We start from the raw sequence: 22,217 nt of genomic DNA, 5'->3' as shown, positions 1-22,217 counted from the left end.
TCCATATGACAAAATATGCTTTGCTCAATTATTTTGATGACTATTTTTTAAAAGGTAGCTTCTATTTACTGGTATTTATTTTTCGAGAAATAATACACTATACATTCTGAGACTTAAGTATTATATTCAGCTATTAAATCTCAAATGGGTAATTATGAAACTCAACACATTATTAGTATCTTTTCGCCATGATGAGACACCGCCACTTTGCGGGCCGTTCAGAAAGAAGTCCCCCTTGCCCCACTCCACAGTGGGAAACTGCTGGATTCTAACAGTAATACTTAGTGCTGTGACAATAGCCAGAATCTGCCAACCTATCTGTGAAATAAGAATGTGTTCAGGGGATGAGGAAATATAATAATCCAAGAATCGTTGAAACCTTGTACAAGTGTACAACAGGCAAAAAAACACATTCTTAATAAGCTTTCAGTACAATAACACTCTACAATAAATTAGAGATCTTTAACTATCAGCCTCAAGAAGAGAAGACCGAGGGAGAATCTTATTACTGTGTTTAAATATCTGAAGAGAAGGTATAAAGAGGATGAGGCCAGACTCTTTTCAGTGGCGCCCAGTAACAGGACAAGAGGCAACGGGCACAACCTGAAACACAGGAAGGTCCATCGGAACATTAGGAAAAACTTCCTCACTGTGAGGGTGACTGAGCACTGGAACAAGTTGCCCAGAGAGGTGGTGGAGTCTCCTTCCCTGGAGATACTCAAAAGCCATCTCAATGTGGGCCTGGGCAACTTGCTTTAGGTGACCCTTCTGGAGTAAGGGGGTTGGACTAGATGATCTCTAGAGGTCCCTTCCAACCTCCACCATCTGTGAGTCTGTGAACTACAATGAGGAATTCGGAATCCTCCTCAAAAAAGCATCAGGCCAACAGCATTCTGAATATTTTTAGAGTATCCTTAAAAGACAATAATGCTGCAACCTAGGTGAGTTCCTATCATTTCTCTGACTCTGAATAAATTAAAGCCACTGCTACTCAAACAAGTTACTGTAAGCCTGGCTTGGCACTTAACACTGGAGTGACTGTTCTATGATAACTGACTGTATGCACAGTCTGTTTAAACTTGCATGTTTTATTACCTTTTAATTGACAGTTAAGCTATTATAAATTGTCTCCAGTTTTCCAGTTTTACCAGTGTATTCAAATTGTAACCATAACTGGCCTAGTAACATAATCCTCTTTCCCTTATTCCATCCAGAATCTTGTGCATGAATAGACAGTTGAAATCCCATCTTCTCTCCCCCCTCTACCAACATATACATAAGCAGAGCATGAAAGCAAGTTTCTGTTAAAGACAATGGATTGCACAAAAAGAGAAGAAAAGAGTCTCTTAGAATAAGAGACATTAAAAAACTTTGCATTTACATTTGTCTCATTTTTTCCTGAAAGTTATGGACTTGACAACACTGGAGATGCACAGCAATGCTTAAATTGCAAAATCCATTATTACATATAGGAACAAAATTCAATGCTTAATTTAGGATTGCAAAAGCAAACACACTCATGCTCACTATTTCTTAAAAATAAGCCAGTAATTTAGTTCAACTACTGACAGTGAAGGTGCAGAAGGCATCATAAATACAGACAACTAAGATGGGCTAAGAACCCATCTTGGTTTCAAGAAGCCTGTACAGCCTGTGCTTACTCCAGTACCAATACTGATCCATTTTTATACATATCTTATTTCTTTCCTAAGTAATGAGTTAATACTCATTAATAATAAGTGGTAGTAGTTTCTGTCAGTTACTCAAAAAAACCACACTGTTTATCATTAACACTTCTTTAAACTCTCCATCTACAGTAAATATAAAGGGGGTCAAACATTTATTTGTGGCAAATAATATAAAAAAGTTACTATGCAAAAAATTTGAGAAACGGTAAGAGATCTACTTCGCAACAACCGTAGTGTCATTTTATAGCAAATTCATCTAAACTTCAAGTAATAATCAGAGCTTCATAAAGACAGACAGTAATATTCTAAAATGTTTAAGATTTCACAAGTCACCTGAACAGAAATTTTTGAAACTCCTCCTTAAGAAATGGACTCTCATGTACAAATCAATCATTCTAAACAAGGTCTTTCTTCAGCAGTAGAAAGGATAACATAAAACTCAGTTCATTAAATTTTTCAGATTAAATCTCACTTTCTAAAACATCAACAATGACTTCCATTGTTGAAATTAACCTATAACGTCTAATGACTAGTGAAGTTAATCCTGGTATCTGCTCTAAAATGTTTTTAATTCATTTGTAAATAATTCACTTGCATAATTCACTTGCATAAACTAGAAATTGCTTACTTCTAAACAGCTTTTATATGATCTCATTCAGAATATGAAATAGGAAAAAAAAATGATATGCCATGATACAAACGTCAAGACACAAACATCAATTTCCTAACAATCTCTAGAAAAGTCAAAAGCTTCATAACTCTTGTGTTGTTTAGCCAAAGACTGGATAGTATGATTTGCAGTCATCTGCTATGCAGAACGAGCTGTAAGTGAAATCATCTCTCAGTGTATACAAGGTCATGCAGCTCTCCTCTGTAATCCTGCAGATGCAATATCAGTGCAGAGGGGGGCAGCAGTCTACAGGAATGATTCCCCCTACCACCACCCCGAGTGTCAATTTACACAGACACTTTCTGAGACAAATAAAACATTCAACAGATTATTTGCATCTAAATTTGAAGCCTGACCTTTAAGGACATGCTCCCACAGCCACCTAAATGAACATTCACTATTAAGGCCTTAGTGCTCTAATACTGTGTAAATAATATCCTGTCATACCACTATTAATAGGATAGATTTCAAGTAGAGAGCAAATTAGACAATATGCTGTCAGCCTTCTACTATATAGAACAGAGTCCTGACAGAAGAAAAAATTCATAAAATGAATTGCAGCTTTTCTCTCAGTCAGGCAATTAATGCATACTCTTTCCTCAGCTGTACTTTCAGAGAAGTCACAAGAACTTAGCATCTTTCAGACCTCCACCCTCCTGACCAGCGGCAACCAAGTTACACAACAGCTCAGAAGCTATTTGGAAGAAGACAGAAAGAACACATATGTGTTGTTTCCTTACACAGTCAAGATGTATAGTACCACATCTTCATTATTGTGTAAGGTTTTTCAGTGATCATGAAAAATCATAGGCTTTCCCAAGAATACATGAAAAAGACTATGAGATGAATAACGTAAAATGCTACAACCTTTGCTTTTACGGCTGAGCTCAAATTTTAAAACTAAGGGATAGTATACTGGAAAACCTAAGTTCCCAAATATTTATAAAAAATTGCACTACAGTCAAAGAACCTTGTAAAGAACACACAAGTAGCATCTTTCTAAAATTAAAGTTTTGGAATTTATTTCCATGGTGTTTTTAGAGCAAAGAGAAAATGGGGAGACTTGTGCTGGAATGAGAACTTTCCTTGGTGTAAAATGAGGCTGAAATGACAGTAACTGGAGCAGATATAACGTTGTTTGTGATTCAAGCACGACAAGATAAATACAATTTTTAAAAAACCTGAAGAACAACATGATAGAGTAGGAATATGAGTGTAAAACTTGTGAAAAACAATCCTTTATCAAATTGGTTATCAGACAGAATTGCTTTTAAAAGTAGTGTAGGTTTTCAAACAACATGCAACATACAGAGAGAAATCCTATGGATTAGGATTCCTCAAGTGGTATAGGTTTGCGGGGGGAGCTGCTTGTTTGGTTTTTTAAAGATGTATCTGCTGCTAAGTTAACTTAACTTTACAGATGCAAGGGACATAAATTCAGAAAAACTATTCCAGATGGCAGAAATTTATATGACAGAGGTTGTCATAACATCATTTTTAAGCGTGCATGTCAAAAGGACTAAGTAAAGGTTAGTGTTATACTATGAAATTGAAAAGGAAATAGAAAAATAACAGGTTCAAAAAAATTCATTTCAGGCTTTATCCTCAGAAGCAAGCAGCACAAAAAAAATCTATAGTCAATGGAGACCTCACAGCTTTTATCACTGTACTATTCCATTCCATTTTTCTTGCCTGATGTTTTAAAATTAGTTGCTATGCAACCAAGCTGTAAGCCTCACATTTAATAACTCTTCCACTAATTGCAACAGAGAAAAGCAGCTTCAGTGTCTGGCTCTGTCATAGCACTGAATTTTCCCTATACAGGGAGCCTATGACCAATAACAATCTCCCAAAAACATTTTTATTGAATGTTTCTGGCATCACCTCTCACAAAAGTATTAACATATAAAGGATAACCAACCAATTTTGATTGCAATGACAGTTAAAATATCACTAATAGCTCTATTAGCTTCATAGATTATTTTGAGATGCTCCACCCCCTCTACCTTGCCTCCTGCAAGTATCTTGACTGGAATGGGAAACTAATGACAGTGTGTACGTTTCTGTTGATCCTGGGTTTTGTTTCACATGGAAATTGCTAAGTATTAAGCACTGAAAATCTAAAGATTTACTTTCTATTTTATAGCTGCCTTTACGCATAGACACTGAGCAACTGAAAAAGACCAATTGCAGCCCCTGCTGGTACCTAATACTCCTAGACTACTGTCAAATGAGTTTAGAAGCAACGAGTTCAGAAAGTTTCTTATTAAAATTCTATTACTGAAAAAATAGAATTTAGATATAACTAAAGGATATTTTAGCAATAACACGAACAAGGAATACACAGCGACCAAAAAAATCACAACTATCAACAGTAACTGCATCTACACTTTTAACTATATCACTTATTTTAAAACTCTCAAGCTAGTTTTCCGCTCTATAAAGTACTTGGTAAAAAAGCGTTTTTCAGCTTTGTAAAGCTCATTCAGCAGATCAATGCCAGAGATGAAACAGAATCCAATGAAAATGCATGAAAAATGGTACTTTCTACCCCCTTCAACATATATACATGCTGATATCATTTGATGATACATGACAGTGTAATAATTAATTGAATTATGAGACTAGAAGTCACAGGGTATCTCACAACCTCGCCAATGAACCGTAAGACCAAAATACTATGCTGGTCATTTATTTGGATCATTTCATAAATCAGCTTAACAAATGAACCTTGGCTGTATCATTTCTGTCTTCCTAAACGTTATCATTTACAATTTATTAACACGCACGTACACACACAAAACCCCCTCCACCCCCCCCACACACAGCACACATGCCACTACCCCAGAGCTCTGGAAACAAAGCCATACCCACCAATTCAGTTATAAAACTTTATGTAGAGCCAGGCAAATAAAAGCATACTGGCTTACATATTTAAATAGCTAGTCAGTTTAGGAATGAAGTATTCATCCTGCAAGTCTATATGAAGATAAAGGATTAAAAATGAGATAAATAAACTGCCTCTACCTCTACTAATCTTATTCCCACAACAAAAGCTATTTTGTCCCTTCCAGCTCCACTCTTAATAGAGCTGAACATAAGACTGTCCTCCACCTCATCCCTACATAACAGTTTTGCTTATGAAAGCCCATGTTTATGATCAGAACACTTCTTCCCATATCAAAAGCACAGACTGAGTGTACATAGAAAGAGCGTTTGTTTGCTGTTTTCTTCTTCCTAGGCATTAAGAGAGCAGGAAAACTAACTAAGATCACATCAGAGCCTACCGTTAGCATTTTCAAAGCTTGCAGAGACTTGAAGACGTTAATCAAATTAAAACATTACTGTTCATTTAACTGCTAAAGCCACATCTAGCATTCGGGTGTTTCTAGCAGTTCTGTGGAAAAAGAGGCTAATGTCTATAACCTGGAATCTGCCAATTCAAAAACATTTTAGAACAGTCATTTTTAATGGTAGCCAGCATATCATAAATGAAGTGTTGTATGCTTGTCTAAATAGATCTTATTGATATAAAAATAGAAGTTAAAAGTTAAGTTAATTCTGAAAAGTATACTCCATCAATCTAAATACATCAAGAACATACTTACTAATTGTCATAGATTCTGGCACAGTGGCTGAAGGCAACATATTGCTTAAATTATTCACTTGAGCAGGAGGACTGACTTCCATTCTAGTTAAGGGGGAAAATATAATCAATAAATGAAAGTAAAACCTTGGATCCAAAAGTTTAAGCAAGTACTGCAGAAACTAGAACAGAAATGTCACTATCTATTCAAAACACGTAATTATACACAGAAAACCACCCATATTCAACCACCTTAAATTTAATTATCCTTTAATGTATTTGTTGTGTGTCTGATCCAAGGATATACATAAAAAAAAAGATTCAAATCAACAAGTCATGGGGGGTGCAGGGCATACGGTAGAAAACAACATAAAATTTATTTTCACAACCTAGAGGCTAAGTCTTCATATTATTTGACATGACTGCTTGACTCTATTAAGATAATTAGGAAAAGTTCAATATACAAGAGAATTATATAAAAAGGGAAGTGTAGGTGTTGTATGTGTCTTTCCAAACACTTACAAGATTAGCCTGATTAACAGCTTGTTTTCCCATACTGAGTGTAGATGTTTTGTATGTGATACGTAACAATAACAAGCTGGTAGCTATAGGGTGAAGGGTTTTTTTTTCTTTTTAAGAAAGCGTATTTGACACGTACCTGTAAGGAAGATCAGATCTTCTTTGTTCCAGTTCTACTGCAAGAACACTTTCATGCCCCTCTCCATTCTCCAAGTTATCTAAAGTAGAATGCACAGCATAAGCTTTCTTTAATTAACAGTATTTTAAAAGAAGAAATCCCAAAGAAAAACAGAAGCAAGATAGTGACATTGCAACTAGATATACTCATCTTTACTGTCACTTGTAAACGTTTTGAGTTCTTTCACCACAACTGAGTTTATATACTGATATTTTACACCGATAACAATTTTGTATAGCTATGAAGAGACCTCTTATTGAAGTTCTTTTTGCAAGCCCCAGGAGTTCAATAAAAACATGACCTTTGTGACTCATTACAAATCTATCTGCCACCTGCAGGGAGAGAATTTGTAGTTATTCCCTAGTTAAACCCTTGCAAAGGCACTAGTCACATGCATTCTGAGTGGAGCACCATGGATTTTCCTGGCTCCTTACACCTGTGTACCAAATATAAAGCATCAGATAGATTATGAGATACTTTTCAAAAAAGCATGGACAATATGCACCCATACACAGATCCAGAGCCCACAGGAGCAAAATATTCACATTACAGGGCCTGTCATGATAGTAGCTTGGGTGAAAGGAAGTGAACCAAAACTCTTCTGTAACTGTATTAAGAAAAAAAAATAATAAACACACATTTAAACACATTTTACTGGTGTTTTCTGCATGACATTATGTAAGACCCTAAGTTACTATAAAATGATCCTAAAATCATGCTTTAAAATAGCACAGAATTTAAACAGCAAGAGATCTAGAAAAAAAAGTTGATGAGAATTAAGAGTCACATAAGGATGATCACGGAGGGGAAAGTTTGTTTTGCAAGCTGCGTTTTACTGAAGCTCAGCTCCTAACCACATGTTACATTTTTCTTCTAGACAAATGAATTTTTACTCAAGCTTTCTCACCTCTAACTACATGGAGATATGACATGCCCTGACACCTCCCTGAAGCACTGGAACAGACTAGAATCGAAAATGTTCATAGTGGTATACAACACTGTATATTGCAATCTATTTCAAATGTATATGTCTTGTCATTTATCTGTATAAACCAAAACAATAGGTTAAATTATAGGTTTTACAAGAGTATATTAAGTATGTTTTAGCAACAGCATTGTCATAATAATGATCAACTTTTCAGCTATTGGGCTGAATTGCCCCCAGAAAAAGCTAATGCACAATTGCTAATGCAATTCATCTAATAAAAGTGTATCTTCCAAAGTCAGGCACACAGCTGCTTAAGGCAGCTTTCAATCTCATTTAATTATTATGTTACTATGTCTAGGGAGAGGACAACTGTACCTCTATCACTGTCCCTACTGGTCGCTATTGCCATCTGGGTTGCATGACAGTTATCAGTGAAAACTGCCTGCACATTGATCTCCATCAGTCCAGAAGGGCCCAGTGACAACATGGAAAGTTCAAAACAGGAAATCAGATGGCAGAATCAGCGTTGCTGTTTGTTAACACTGTTGGAGACTATTCCTTTCACCAGCACAATGCCATGGTGTTCTGGGTTGCATGCTGGACCATAGCGGTTACCACAAAAACAAGAGGACAGAGAGAGAGTTGAAAAGATCTGTACAGCATGCCAGAATGGGCCTAACATTGATCTCTAGTACCCAAGCACTCTCTTCAAAATAGGTCTGAGATGAAGTAATGTTACACCAGCTAGGATAATAATAGAGTAGAAGGCAACATTCCTGATAGCGTATGGAAACATAATTGAACATCACTGAACTGTGAACACTCTGCAGTTGTGTAGAGGATGGCTAAGTTAGAGCGCTCTGAGTGTATAAGCACATGAGCCCCATCATGGGACAGGTATTGTATTGAGAATGTTACTAACCATTCTACCTTTGCAATGTTTTCTTCTAAGTGTATATAAAAGGTCATTCTCATGCGGTAACTCAATGAGTTAATTCAAAAATTTTTCAGCAGAACTAGAAGAGATATAACGAAGGGCAATCAGAACTAACAGAACAGAGAGAGCTTTCAAACAAGGAGTGAACAAAGAGGTTAAGACTCTCTTGTTTGGAAGAGTCAACGGTGTTTGAGATACAAACTGCTGATGGCATAAAACATAAATAGTGATTATTCTTTACTTTTTCTCCCTGTAACACAAGAACTGGAGAACAATCACTGAAATTATCAGCAGGTAACAGATTTTTTTTTTTTAAGCCCAAAAGCTTAAGTAAACTATCACAGCATACTGTGGAGCCAGAATCGGTTTAAAAAATGATTAGCTGGGATGTTGGGTCCACTTCCACATACTGGAAAACCAATGATCTAAATGTAAAAAGAAGTCTCTGAATGTCTAGAAGCCAGTAGGGTATACCAAGAAAAGGATCATTCAGTGTATATCCTGTTTATTGTACTCTTTATCTAATTGTCTATTACCAGACTAAACAGTGCTTTTATTTTTAAAAACGCTTGTTTTTAAAAAAATCCTGTATACCTGGAACTAGAAATCGGTATACACCTGTGCCTTAACTTAGAATGAACTGAATTGTTACAGTAATAGATGTATAGTGACAAATATTCTAAGCACTGTCATACTCATAGCAACTTGCAATGTCCTACTGCCTGCCCTACGTATCCATCTTTTACGGATCAGTCAGACTAGCAGCAAGGATACAGACCGTATCTGTTTTAGATCTTTGCCTTGTTAAAACCAGAAAAAAGGTCTGTGTCCTGTGAACAAAGACTCTTTACCATCTCCCTAACAGAAGTCTCTGTGACACTTATTGTTGGCTTCTCTGGTCATCTGTTCCTAGTACCCAATCTTAGCTTGGTCTCTTGACTTTTGATTCCAGCTATAGACCCCAAGTTCTAGCTCCTGATCCCTTGCTTGTATTTTGACATCTGAGCGGCTACTAACTCCCTAATTCAATTGTGGGCTCCCCCCTTCTTTCCCACCCAATATAAACAGGAATATTTGCTTGCATTCCAGGTTTTTAATCTTTTGTAGTCTGTGAATATTTATAAATCTATTGTCTATTTCTTATGGTGTCTGGCTAAACCCCTTCAAGGGAACAATTTCATACACACTCTGCCACAAACTACATAATGCTTTCTAAATCCATTCCTTTATAAATCGGACAAGAAAAAAAAAGTTACTTTTTATTTTTCTGAAATACCGCCACTTCTTAATATTTACAATACACAAAAATACAGTAGAGGGCAGTACAACATTACTATATGAGTCATGTTATTCTTATTTTTATCGCCTTAATTACGGAACTAGAAAGAGTGAATTACACTTTCTAACAGCCCTTCAATTAATGATCCCTTGAAACTCTTGCAACGTTTACTGTACACCCAAAAATCAGAAAATACTTTCACCATTAAAACAAATTATTTGAATGCTGCTGACAAGTTTAAATGGTCACTGAAATAAGAACACACATCTAAAGTTTTATATAAGCAGAGCTTTATAAACAGCTAGCAAAACATTAACTCTCTGTTCTAGATTTTATTGCTCCAACTCTTAAGTCTCCAATTTCATCAATTTAAAGGACAACAATAATAGTAAGATTATGTCCCCCGAAACATCCAATTAATTGTGCCTCTAGAGCTAAGCAAACCTTTTACAGAGCCAGGGCTTTTTGGGAATTTTTTGTTTTTAATATCAGTACAGATATGGGAAAAACACTGTAAGAAAGAATTAATAAGCATCGTCCAGTATTCAGCTAAAGCTGGTAGACACCAAACCTTGTACATTAAAATTTGCACCACAACGTGCTAAATCCCTGTTAGCTTGTTATACCAAGCATATGTTCCGAGGGCTAGGGTAACTATGTCACCCACTTATTTTATGCAACAAGAAGAAAACACCAGCTCATTTCTAACATGAATGTAAAAGAGAGTTCCACAGCTGCTTTTTACATACCGGAAAACCAGTATCATCTCTGCCTTTTCTCAAGACCAATCAGTATCAGTTCCTTTTGCTTTTCTTTGTGGATCTTGTTTTCCTACCTCTGACCCTTCTCATTGCTTTCTTCAATGACTTCTCCAATTGGTCCACATCATCCTTGAAGTGCAGTACCCAAAATTGCATACAGTATTGCAGCTGAGGCCTCAGAGTCAAATGAGCATAATCTTACAAATAACACTTTCATTTAGGCATCTTAGTACAAAGTGTGCTTTTACTGCTGAAACACAACATTGCTGATTCACTACCAACTTGTGACCCAACATAATTCTCATATCCTTTTCTGAAGTATTTCCTAGCCAATCACTCATCTCATACTTAAGCAAATAATGGCTTCTACTGAACTGCATCTAATATTTGAAAGTGTTTCTCCAATCTGCCAAGATCAATTTGAATTCAAATTATCTAATACACTTGCAGTTTCTTCCAACTTAATAGTATCAACTTAGTGGTATCTACAAACTGGATACCAAACTTCACTCTGACATTGAGAAATCGTCTTCAAGTAGATAGCTTAAAAATGAGCTAAGTGCAAGGCTAATCAAAAGCAGAACTCTAATCCCAGTCCAGAATAAATTTTATTTGAACCCTTGCCCCCTGCCAGCCCCAGCTTTGCAATACCTCTTATATTCTTATAATCTTATATTTCTTAAACACAATTTCTAGTATGGGACAGCGTTACAAAACTTGCTGAAATCACACAGAATTAAAATACCTACCGGTTTGTGAGTAAGAGCCAACAGCACTGACAGGAAATAGAACATCTGAGTCATCATTCAGGACCTGCAGAGGAGTCCAACTGCATATCTGAGAATTGCATGCACTTGTTTCAAGAGGCCTAGATTTAAAGAAAAAAAAAATGTTATTTTTATAGTCAACATTAACTTTTGCAACACTTTCATTTCTTTCAGACATATCGCTGCAAGAAAAAAAGAACCCTGCACTTCAGGCTGCCTGCCAGTTTCTTGGTTTAGACATCACAAATTCACAGGACAGACTACTACAAAGCAGGTGAGAAGCAGTGCTTACCTCTTCACTCCCATTCCACAAAGGGATCTCAGTCCCTAGAGATGAAGAGGAGATAGCAGTATCTGAAGTTACTCTTTCTCTCTTAATTTTAAGAGTTTGTCTTGTTTAATTACATACTCTGATACTAGCAGGCTTCCTCTGTTTAAAAGATGTTGATTTACTGCGAAGTCAAAATCTAGCTGATATCATACTAACAAAATTTCAATTAGGTCAGAATCAGCTCAACTTTATCATCCAACACTTTCAACAATTGAGACCTTCATGAAGAACAAACCTGAAACCTCAAAATTCTGATTTTCAGCCAAACTTTGAAACAAACTACCACCACCACACTAGTCCAGATGGCTCAGGGATTTTTGTTAGCTAAATGAACTTGCCAGTACCCATGAAGTACAAAACGAAGGCATGGAGGGGAGGAATGAAGGCATGGAGGGGAGGGGGCATGCAAAAGTTTTATTACTGGCTCCTTCACTAACATTACTTACTTTTCAGAAGCTTCAGTTTCATCTTCTATGCCTTTATTTCCTAATGTTTTTTCATACAGCTCATCTTCATGTTCATCTATATCTTCATCATCAATGCTCTTCACATCTAGTTTCTGGTATTCATACTCTCCATTCATAAACACTGAATTGCTTTTCCACAAATGGTTACTTTCACTCTCATTCAACTTTTTCCCAAGATTGCTTTCAGAGGAGGGTAACACAAAACCTGAAGGTATGTCTGAATTCTCCTCTGAACTTTCTCCTGTGACCAGAGTCTTTATGGCATCCCCGAAGTTTTGCTCATCATCATCTTCATCAAATGAGATAATATTTGTCACTCTCTTCTTCTTTTTTCGATCTTTTTTAGATTTGAAATCTGGTAGCAACAGAAAGGTGTGCATTTTTTTTTAAAAAAGTGAAACAACATAATACACTTAATGTTTTCCCTTAAAGGAACTTACATTCTAGAAGAAAAACAGTTAATGCTTACAGAGCAAGAAAAATTGAACGTTTATGATTTTCAGACATTTATTAGATAAAACTGTGAATGCATTGCTGAAAAGATATCTGAAATACAAAAATAGTGAAGTAGCAAAGTTTGTTTGTTGTTATTCAGGTTATTTTGGGGTTTTGGAGTTTTTTGTTTTTTTAAATCATGGCTTAGTGAAAGTTCATTGAGTTGTTTTAGACCAGGAAATTCTAGGGACATTTTAGGACAAGTATCTCAAGTCCAAGTAATTATTTGACTAAAAAGGGGTTAAAACATCGAAACGACAGAAGGTAAGATGGGAAACAAAAGGAAAGACACTTAAATCCACAAGGCATTTTATTACCTTTTCATATACATGAACTTTTAAATCTTTAAATAATACCTTTATTTTATATTCCTTACGTAATTTAGATTTTGAAAAGATATTTCGGAGGTGCATTTATGATACTATTTTATTGGAAGTGGAAAAAAGTTCAATAATCTTATAAAACAAAATTTTTAAAAGGTTAGCCTTCCAGTAACCTTCCTATGGCCTATGGCTAGTGTTTATTGAAGAATATGCCTACACAACAAAGGCAACATGAAGCACTTCTGGAAATAAATAAATACTTGCAAATAAATAGAGATAGTTTTGTCTATGTTCTGGAAAGAGAACAATCAGTTTTCAACAACAAAAAGAAAAACCTGTAACTTGCTTACTCCCTCTGTTAATTAGTTCCTACTCTTGAAATACAATGAAATCCTTTCCAATTACAGTACATCTACCCTGTGCTAGTAATTTTTTTAAAATGATAACCCCTTTCTCATCAGCTCTAATGTGCACATGAACCTAAATATCTTGGAAGTCTGGACCACTCCAAGAAACATCAGGAACTCATTAACCCAGACAACTTACATGGCAACTAAACTGTTTTGTTTAATTCAATTCCCACTACTATATATTCACAGGAGACATTAATGAATTTTTAAGAGCAAGAGGAAGCCAGAATCCCTTCTGAACATACATGGAATTCTAGCAAAAAGCAGTGACCTTAATGGAAACATTTGACTTACTCTAATATTCCGCATACTATGGCATTTAGAAAAATACCCATTTTTTAAAAAAGAAGTTTTATTGTACAGTGTACAGTCTATGTACCTACATACTGTATATGCATACACATATCATAAAAGATGTCATAGACGCATATGTAACATATGGTCAATTATCAAGTTATTCCTTCTTAAAAATTTATTCTATACTAACAGAGTTATCCCAGTTCAAGTAATATTTTAGTCTCATCTAAAGTCCTAAAAATAAAAGTTTTACTTCAGTTTAGTTTAGGAGACTTTGTTTTAAGAGAACAGCCCAATTTAAATGCCAATAAGGAAAACAGATCTGATCTCTAGTTTTATTTCTACCAGGTAGTATTTACATCTTTTTTTTTTTCCTCCCTCTTTCCTTTTTGTCATAATCAGACCAATCTAAATCTTAAAACCTTAAATCAAACCTCATCTTTTAACTGAAAAGATACAGAAATCCCAGTATCTTGCTGTGCTTTTGCACCTTTACAAAAGCAAAGCATTCTCTCTATTTAGTTTCCGGAAATAAAGATAATAATATTTTCCTTTGTTACTTTCAGAGTCGAAAATGTGCAATGAGTATTTTGCTTGATTAATTCCAAACTACAGCAAATTAAGACTTCAAATCCTTGTTAGTAACTCTAACACCCTACAAGCTGGTTGCAACACTAACACTTTTAAAGGTAAAAGGAATGTATGATTAAAGTTTCATTTGTGGTCATTATTTCATACGAGAATTCAGGCTACAAACACAGGCACTGCTTCAAGAAGCTTAAAACTCAGCTTTTAATGATATATAACAACAGATACACAGTATTGTAGCTCTTTACAGATAAAGATTAAGTGCCAAATGTGAGCATATTAAAAATGACAAATCATTACCCTAGGAATCGCAGGGCATAATGTTATTAATTAGAAATCTATCTTGACAAGTCACAAGTAAAATACCTTAACAGGAAGTTATAATACACATTTATTATTCATTATTTGCACCAGTATTGCCAAAAAGCTTCTTATTTTGTAATCTCACATTCAACTGGTTCATGCATGTATTGTTTTTTTTTTTTTTTAAGGGTTTTTTTTTCCCCTCCATAATGATGTACTAAAGCTAGATTTCATTGAAAAAAGGATTTAAACACATCTGAAGATTTTGTAGTGTTCTGAATGACGTTCACATTGCAAAAACGCTTACCAGCATTTACATTCTTTGACAGAACAGGAAGTGGGTCAATGTCTTGATCAGGTTTGATTAGAATGGAGACAGCAGACGATGCAGTTATCTCTCTAAGAAGGCTGCTAACACCTTGAGTGGATTCTTTCAATAATGAGGTTACATTTTGCGTTGATTCCTTTAACAGATCAGACACTGTGGGTATGCATCTGCTCTGCCCATTTAAATCCTTATTATCAATGTTGATTGCAAAAAGAATGGAGTTCAGACCTTCAGATAAAAGAAAGGAAAAAAGTAGACCGAATAACTCACTATATCCTTCATATAAAAGTTACATGGATAGAGTTTAAGGATGCAATATAAACATATTACATGTAAAAACAGTTTCCTCCAGATTTTCCCAAAGTTCTCCACACATGAATTTTTATTCTTTCATGTACCCCTCATTCTTTGTTAGATACTATTCAAGCTGATGCACTCAGTTATGAATTTATTCTGATGTCTGTTCAGTTGATTAACATTAAACATGCAATAAACAAACCAGTTCACAGTCCTTATAACCTGATATTTAAATTCATTTCATTACAACTTTGTCAGTTCTTATATCCTATAAAATATTATAAAAATATTTGTCAGTTCTTATATCCTATTAAAAAACTCCTGTGAATCCTTTCTTTCCAAAAAGGGAGGAGGAAAAAAAAAAAAAAAAAAAAACATGTGACCATGAATCTGAGAAACTTAGATGCAAGCAGTAATATTGCAGCTCTTCTGTGGTCAAACTCCAGAAAAATAAGTCATTTCCGCTATCATTTCTTACTCTTAACTCTCCTCCCACATATTTACTTTTAATGTTCTTTTCTAGTTAGGAACAACCCGTTTTATTTATTTATTTTAATTGACATAGTTCAAAAAAGGAAAGTGAGCCTTGACTGATAGTTAGAACTTTTATCTGCAAAAGCAGCAAATAAAAGCAACAGTGCACAGGCAAGATCAGTGCTTTAATAGTTCACCAATTCATAACACTAACTGGTATAATATCCTAGACAATGTATCCCCAAATATTTGACATTTAATGCACATTGTCTATGTAAACTAGTAGTGTATTTGAGAAGTTTCACAACCAAAACCAGAAATAATATCTCAAAATGAAATAGTTTTCCAAGAGCAGTAGCATTTAAGTCAAGTCTTACCAGCTGCCATTGTAGGGATCATACTAGAACGTTCTTCATCCATCATAAAAGACCAGTCTTCATAGAAGACACTAATGTGAAAGGTAAAAACAAAAAATATGCAGCCCTATATTAACATATATTCCATTTTAAATAACTTCACATAAAAACCTCTTAAAAAATGAGCGTTAGGACACCAATGGATATGACTGAAGTCCGGCAATGTATGGAAAGTCTGAACAGTCATGTCAGACAAGCTAAAATAGCAGAATCTATTTACATACACAAAAATGTCTTTAAGCAAAAAGTGTATGAGAATTACTGAAATAGTAATTTATCTTCAGTTGTGCACTCTCCATTTTTCTACTGAGAAAAAAGTCACTCAAGGCAAGGAGGATCAATTTACAATAACAGTAACACCATTATTATAGTCACTGCTATGTTGTACATAAGATTTTAAATGACTGCATTTGACCATAATTACCAAGCCATTTTACAAAATATTAGAATGGACGGCTACAAACAAAAAGAGATCCACTTGATATAGTGACATATTTCAACACTCAAAAGCAAATCATTAATTACCTTAAGTACTCAAAATCAGTTAGGAATCTGGATGCAAGTCAGTAAAAAATAAAATAAAAGATCAGAAAGTTAATATGAAGTTTGCTGTGAACGTGTGAATTGATTTGTTCTAAACAAATTCTATGCGATTCTTATGATTCTTATTATAAGCAGGAGGTGGTATTTTTACTATCAGTGTTCAATTAAAGAAGTATTAAAATACATAGCAAGAAAAGAAAACAACCTTTGTTGCACAGTTTTGACTAATTCATTTAAAAGAATGCAAAAGAAACAAGACTTAGGGATGTAAACTGATTCTGTAAATCACATCTGAAAATTTATAACATTTAAATATTGTATATTTTAAAATGTGCCTTTTTAGAAATGAGACTATGTAGAATGCCTGAGAGAATGTTGACTTCAGATACAGCATCTACAAGCACGAGAATAAGTAGTGACTTAGCAAACCACGTCGTTGATCTCTCATATGAGCTTTCAGATTGTTTTCCTTGCTATTTCTTTTGTCTTTATTTAATTTCATATCAAATATTTATCTTGCAAGACAGCCACAGAAGGCTGGAACGGACTGAAAATGAAAAGGAGGTACTGAAGAGCTCAGTACTGGCAATAGTCTGATCTAACATATCTATTAACTGACACAAATAAGAAAGAATGCCTTCCTGTTCAATTCATTGGGTTGGATCAAGCACAGGAGTTTTATTAATAAAAGAATAGAATACTACAGGTTTCCAAGAAGAAAAGGATCTGAACATACATGGCGAAAAGGGAAGAGCAGTATCAAGTGGAACTGAGCTCAGGCAAGTACGAACTTAAGTGTATTTTACACTTCCAAAGTACCTTAGGACTTCACAAAGGGTAGTAAATTATTCTCACAGTAACTGTAGCAACAAGGTTCACAAACTGCTACAAAACCACTTCCAAGTGATATGCAATAGTAGCTACATATTGCCCGAGTGACAGGGTTTTTTTAAATTGCAGGGTGAGCATCTCCATACAGGCAATTACCATAGATGGATTCATAAGGCAGAGATAAAGGTTGCAATAGTATGCTATTTTGTGGGAATGAGAGAGGCACCTCAAAGCACAGCGTCACGGCCTCAGTGAGGAAAACTGTTGAAAGAGTAGGGAAGGCAATTGGGGAAGAGGATGGAAACAAATATGAGGATAGAAGCAAGTCTCTTCACATGCAAGAATGAATCCAGCTTCAGCTCAAATACTGAAGTAGGCTATTTCAGTGGCTATCAAAATTTAAAAAACAAACAAACAAAAAGCAGAATGTTAAGTAGCTTCACTAGAATAATGATTAATGTGGTGTTTTGTTACAGTTGTATATATTTTCTATCTCAATACATGCACATTTCCTACATGACAAAGATATCAAATACAGTACCTCAGCCGATTCTTATCTGCAAGCAGCATGTGAACATATCTTTCCAGAGAATGCTCATTCAATGCACAGCGCAACCAGGCCCGGCCTCTACCAATATCTGTAGTAATTGCCTTCAGAGAATAAAAGCGCTGCAATTCATGTTTATTCAGAACTTCTTTCACATAATACCAAAACACTGGTTCTGGAAAAAACAAAAACAAACTCCCAGCTCTCTTTTTTTTTTTTTTTTTTCTCCCTATTTTACTTTCTTCTACTGAAGTTTATTTTACAAGTTTCATCTGGTCTTATTTCAAAAGCAACACAAATAGTGTTTCCTACTTGATCAATTATTACCTTCAACTGCTTCCATTTGAGTGCATCTATTATGCAATTTTACAAAACAAAAAGGTAATTTTATACAACACTGAATAAAGGTGAATTATTTACCACCATCTTATAACTCTCCAGTTAGGCAGGTTGTTTACATCTATAGAACTTAGGCTTTTTAAGCACTCAGAACATTTTACTTCATTAAAAAAAAAAAAAAATCCAGATGTGTACATTCTACCTTACATTTTTAAAGAGAATTCACTTTTAAAAGTGCATTTAAGTCAGTATTTCACCCATACACAAGTTCACATATTTATCTGGGAACATACTATGCAAAGGAAAAAACAAGTTCTAGAACTCTGTTTTACTGCTGACTGCCGAACTAAAGCCAGTTCCAAGGGAATGGGTCGCTCCAGAATTTTCAGAGAATTGCTATTTGAAGTGATGAAAAAAAGTTAAATTTAATGGCAACAATGCAACTTTCCTTGTCCTGCCCTCAAACATTCCTAAAAGTATTTTTTATAATTGTTTCAAATTTCTCAGTTGATGTAACAAAAATCTATAGGTCAGTAATTGTACATGTACAATAAAATATCTAGTATTTTACAAAATTCTGTTTCTTAACTGAACAAAAGCATATATTTTAAGGACATATTTACTTCAAATCACATCTTCCCATTTTCTCAGGATGAAAAGAATAACCAAACATCATAATTTATTCTGTAAGTCTTTTGAATCATTATTATATTGTAAAGTTTGGCAATCATTAGCCATTAATGTTGCATAAAATACTGTTTGAAAGTATATTAAAAACCAATATTAACAATAGATTTCATTTGGTTTTGATTTTGCATAACTGGAATTGCTCAGATAACTACAATAGTTTGAAGGCTGTTAACATATGCAATTAGTAACATATTAAGAGATTCAACTAAAGGCAGATAGGCTTTGAAGGAAGAAAAAGAAGGAAAAAAAGATTTGAGAAACTCAGACATTCCACAGAAAATTTAAAACACATCCATCTGTCAGGGAAGAAATGCAGGTGCTCCTTTTGATAGTTTAATGAATGTCTTTGCTCAACATTTCTGAAGGTAACAAAAGTAGGGAAAAGTAATTCTATTGTAAGAATAGGGCGTAGACCATCACCTCAAATATTATTCTGACTTTTGATCATAACCTCAATGCAGATGGCATACAAGTTTAAAGAAGGGTTATCAAATTTCCTCAAAGATAGGAAAAAAATGAAATCATACGTAACAGCTAAAGAGAGATTGATCCTGCCTCTCCTTGTTTATCACCTAAAGTTTTTATTTTTAATGTAGTTAAAAGTTTTAATAAAAGGCATATGCACGTGCAATAAAGTGCATGCAGTCAGGTTTTGAACAGGTTTTCACCACAGGTTATGTCTTCTGTTGGTGAAGCATGCTCATATGGGAATATGGCTTTATTTCTTAATCTCTGCTGAAAGCCATACAGCATTAGGTTGCAAAAGCTATTTCAGAAATCTAAACGTATAAAACCAAACTAGACTCACTAACGAAAATTTTTGCCAAAGAGGTCTGAGAGCAATAGAAGAATACGCCATCGTTCTTCTAAATGGGATAAACTGAGTGAACTAATACAGGAACCACGTTTAAGGGTGAGAGAAAATTTCCACGTAGTCATATAGCTCTCAACTTTCCACTTCAACGGGCTTTTACGCTTCTCTAAAATGCTAAAATACTTGACTCAAAGAATCATTGCTTTAATCCAGCATTATCTTAGGTTTCTTTCAGCAAACAACATGCAAGTTATTGTGTAATTGTAATACTTTACTAACAAAATACATGCAAAACTAAAAGCATACTTTGCTGAACTAAGACTAGACAGACTAAGATGGAAAGGATAAGGAGGTCCATAGGATATAAAAGAACATTCAAATATCCTATGTTCTGCACGTTTCATTTCAATTTATTTGGGTCTGCGTTACAAAAATAAAATGTGTGCATATCTAAAAACAAAACACTCCTTAAGATGCTGCATTTGTATCAAGACTACAGCGATTTAATGATTTTGGTTTTGGTGACCAATGAAGTTCATTCTTCTGTCTTACTAAAACTCAAAACAATGCTAAAGAAGGAAGTGAAAATACTACAAGAATGGAGAAAATAAGCAGACTTCCCCTTGTGCTTAGAGTGAAACTCAGTGTTTCCTAGCACTGTGATTATTTACAGATATCTAGGATTTTGAAAATCTTCAAAACTTGGATTATCGCCAGTTTTAAAATCAACTTCTATCCAATAGAAACTGAGTCCAGACATTCCATACTGCAAGTCCCTCCATGACAAACACTACAAAAACAGTAATGTAACTGGGATTTTTCAAATCACTAAGTCATTCTCCTCTTTGAGAGTGAAGTTAAACCAAAAATCAAAATTTTAAGCGGGTATTATCTTTCATAGCAAAGAATTCAATATATGGCATTCAGAAGTAAGATCTATTTTAATTTCAGCCCAATACAGTTTGTGCCATTGTATTGTAGGCAAAACACTGAAGTTACAATTCACCCAAGTACTAATCATTTTGCAAAAAAGTAGTTTGTGCAATTTTAATAGTACCACAGTTCCAACAAATACAATGCCACACATTGTATCATTAAGCAGGTATATATCGAATACTAGTCATATTTGAAACTATGTACAGAGCCTCGAGATCAATTTTCAGTGCCATTTGATGCAAAAAGAATAAACATGGGATTTTACACTGTGTAGCCTTTGTACATTTAAGCAATTGTTTTGTCAATTAATTAGAAGACAGTTTCTTATTTCTCATGAGTGTCTTGTGGTACAATATATTCTTTGCTATGGTCGGAAATATTAGTTCTTTTTGGTTTAATTCAGACTATCATTAAATTAATTTTATATTACTTATGCTGTAGTCAGTCATTCTCATTTCTAACCACAGCAACTAACATTTTTATTACTACATTACCCCCCAGTATCATTCTACAATGCCCTACCATTCATAATCAATCTACGATATATAAAGATGTTAATTTAGAAGCCCTCCAACACCTATAAGAAAGTCATCAAGAAGAGGGATTTAGGCTCTTTACATCAGCACGTAGTGGGAAAGATGAGTGACAACTGGCATAACTTAAAAACAAGAAAAGTCCAGATGGGATATAAGGAAAAATGTTTTCACCACGAGGACAGTCAAACATTGGAACAAGTTACCCAAAGAGGTTGTGCAGTCCCTGGAGGTTTTCAAGGCCCACATGGAAAAAGCCCTGAGCAACTTGGTCTAACCTCAAAAGTGATCCTTGCATCAAGCAGAAGGCTGAACTAGAGACCTGGGGACCCTTCCAACAGTCTATCTTCATCAGTCTATCACCATCAGTCTATCATCCTCTGATTCAGTGCAGAAACAACACTGCTACAAAAATTTTAATGACAGAAAGGTTTCTGATGACAGAGTCTGGAACCTCTAGTACAGCCACTGTAGTATTAAAAGCATGGCGGGAGAGAATGAGTTCAGCTATTTAGAACCTTTCAACAGTATTGTTTAATATGAATAAAAAAGTTAATACTGCAAGGAATGCAACCATTTTTTGACATCAGCTACAGTAGTCTCACATAACCTTAACCGGAGTTAAATGAAGGGACTCTTCATATTACTGCAAACCGAAGACGGAATCCAGTTTTGTTGCTTGCTGTTTTTGTGCGGATGGTTTAAATTATAAGAATAAAAGAGTTATATATGCCTGTCATGACCATGCCACTCTGATATCAAATCAGACTGATGTTAGAGTATGTCGATATTAAAAAAAGGCAAGATTTTTAAGTGATAGTTCCAATTAACTTCTTCTGAAGTTTCTATTTAAAACTTTTATTTTCAAATAAGAAAAACAAAGTAAAATTCCAAAAATATCGAATGCAAAAAGGACAACTATACATTGCTTATAACCATCTG

The 22,217-nt window shown here is 34.8% G+C and overlaps 1 protein-coding gene across 6 annotated transcripts in view; it reads right to left on the bottom strand.

Moving 5' to 3' along the window:
* SNX29 (sorting nexin 29) overlaps window positions 1-22,217 on the bottom strand; it is a 146,835-nt gene that overhangs the window by 111,615 nt on the left and 13,003 nt on the right. For 4 of the 6 annotated variants that reach the window (XM_068908259.1, XM_068908262.1, XM_068908260.1 and 1 more), the window contains 7 exons: window positions 17,958-18,138; window positions 16,004-16,074; window positions 14,835-15,083; window positions 12,091-12,466; window positions 11,296-11,414; window positions 6,603-6,681; window positions 5,967-6,049 (listed from right to left, as the gene is read on the bottom strand). In XM_068908259.1, coding sequence (XP_068764360.1) covers window positions 5,967-6,049; window positions 6,603-6,681; window positions 11,296-11,414; window positions 12,091-12,466; window positions 14,835-15,083; window positions 16,004-16,074; window positions 17,958-18,138 — 1,158 coding nt within the window. The remainder of the gene's footprint in view (window positions 1-5,966; window positions 6,050-6,602; window positions 6,682-11,295; window positions 11,415-12,090; window positions 12,467-14,834; window positions 15,084-16,003; window positions 16,075-17,957; window positions 18,139-22,217) is intronic. The other 2 variants (XM_068908263.1, XM_068908264.1) reach the window with 2 other exon arrangements.

This window comes from Struthio camelus, chromosome 15 (assembly GCF_040807025.1).
Source record: "Struthio camelus isolate bStrCam1 chromosome 15, bStrCam1.hap1, whole genome shotgun sequence".
NCBI classification, from domain to species: domain Eukaryota; kingdom Metazoa; phylum Chordata; class Aves; order Struthioniformes; family Struthionidae; genus Struthio; species Struthio camelus.
The sequence above is the reverse complement of the archived record's forward strand: the minus strand, read 5'-3'. Positions and strand labels throughout refer to the sequence as shown.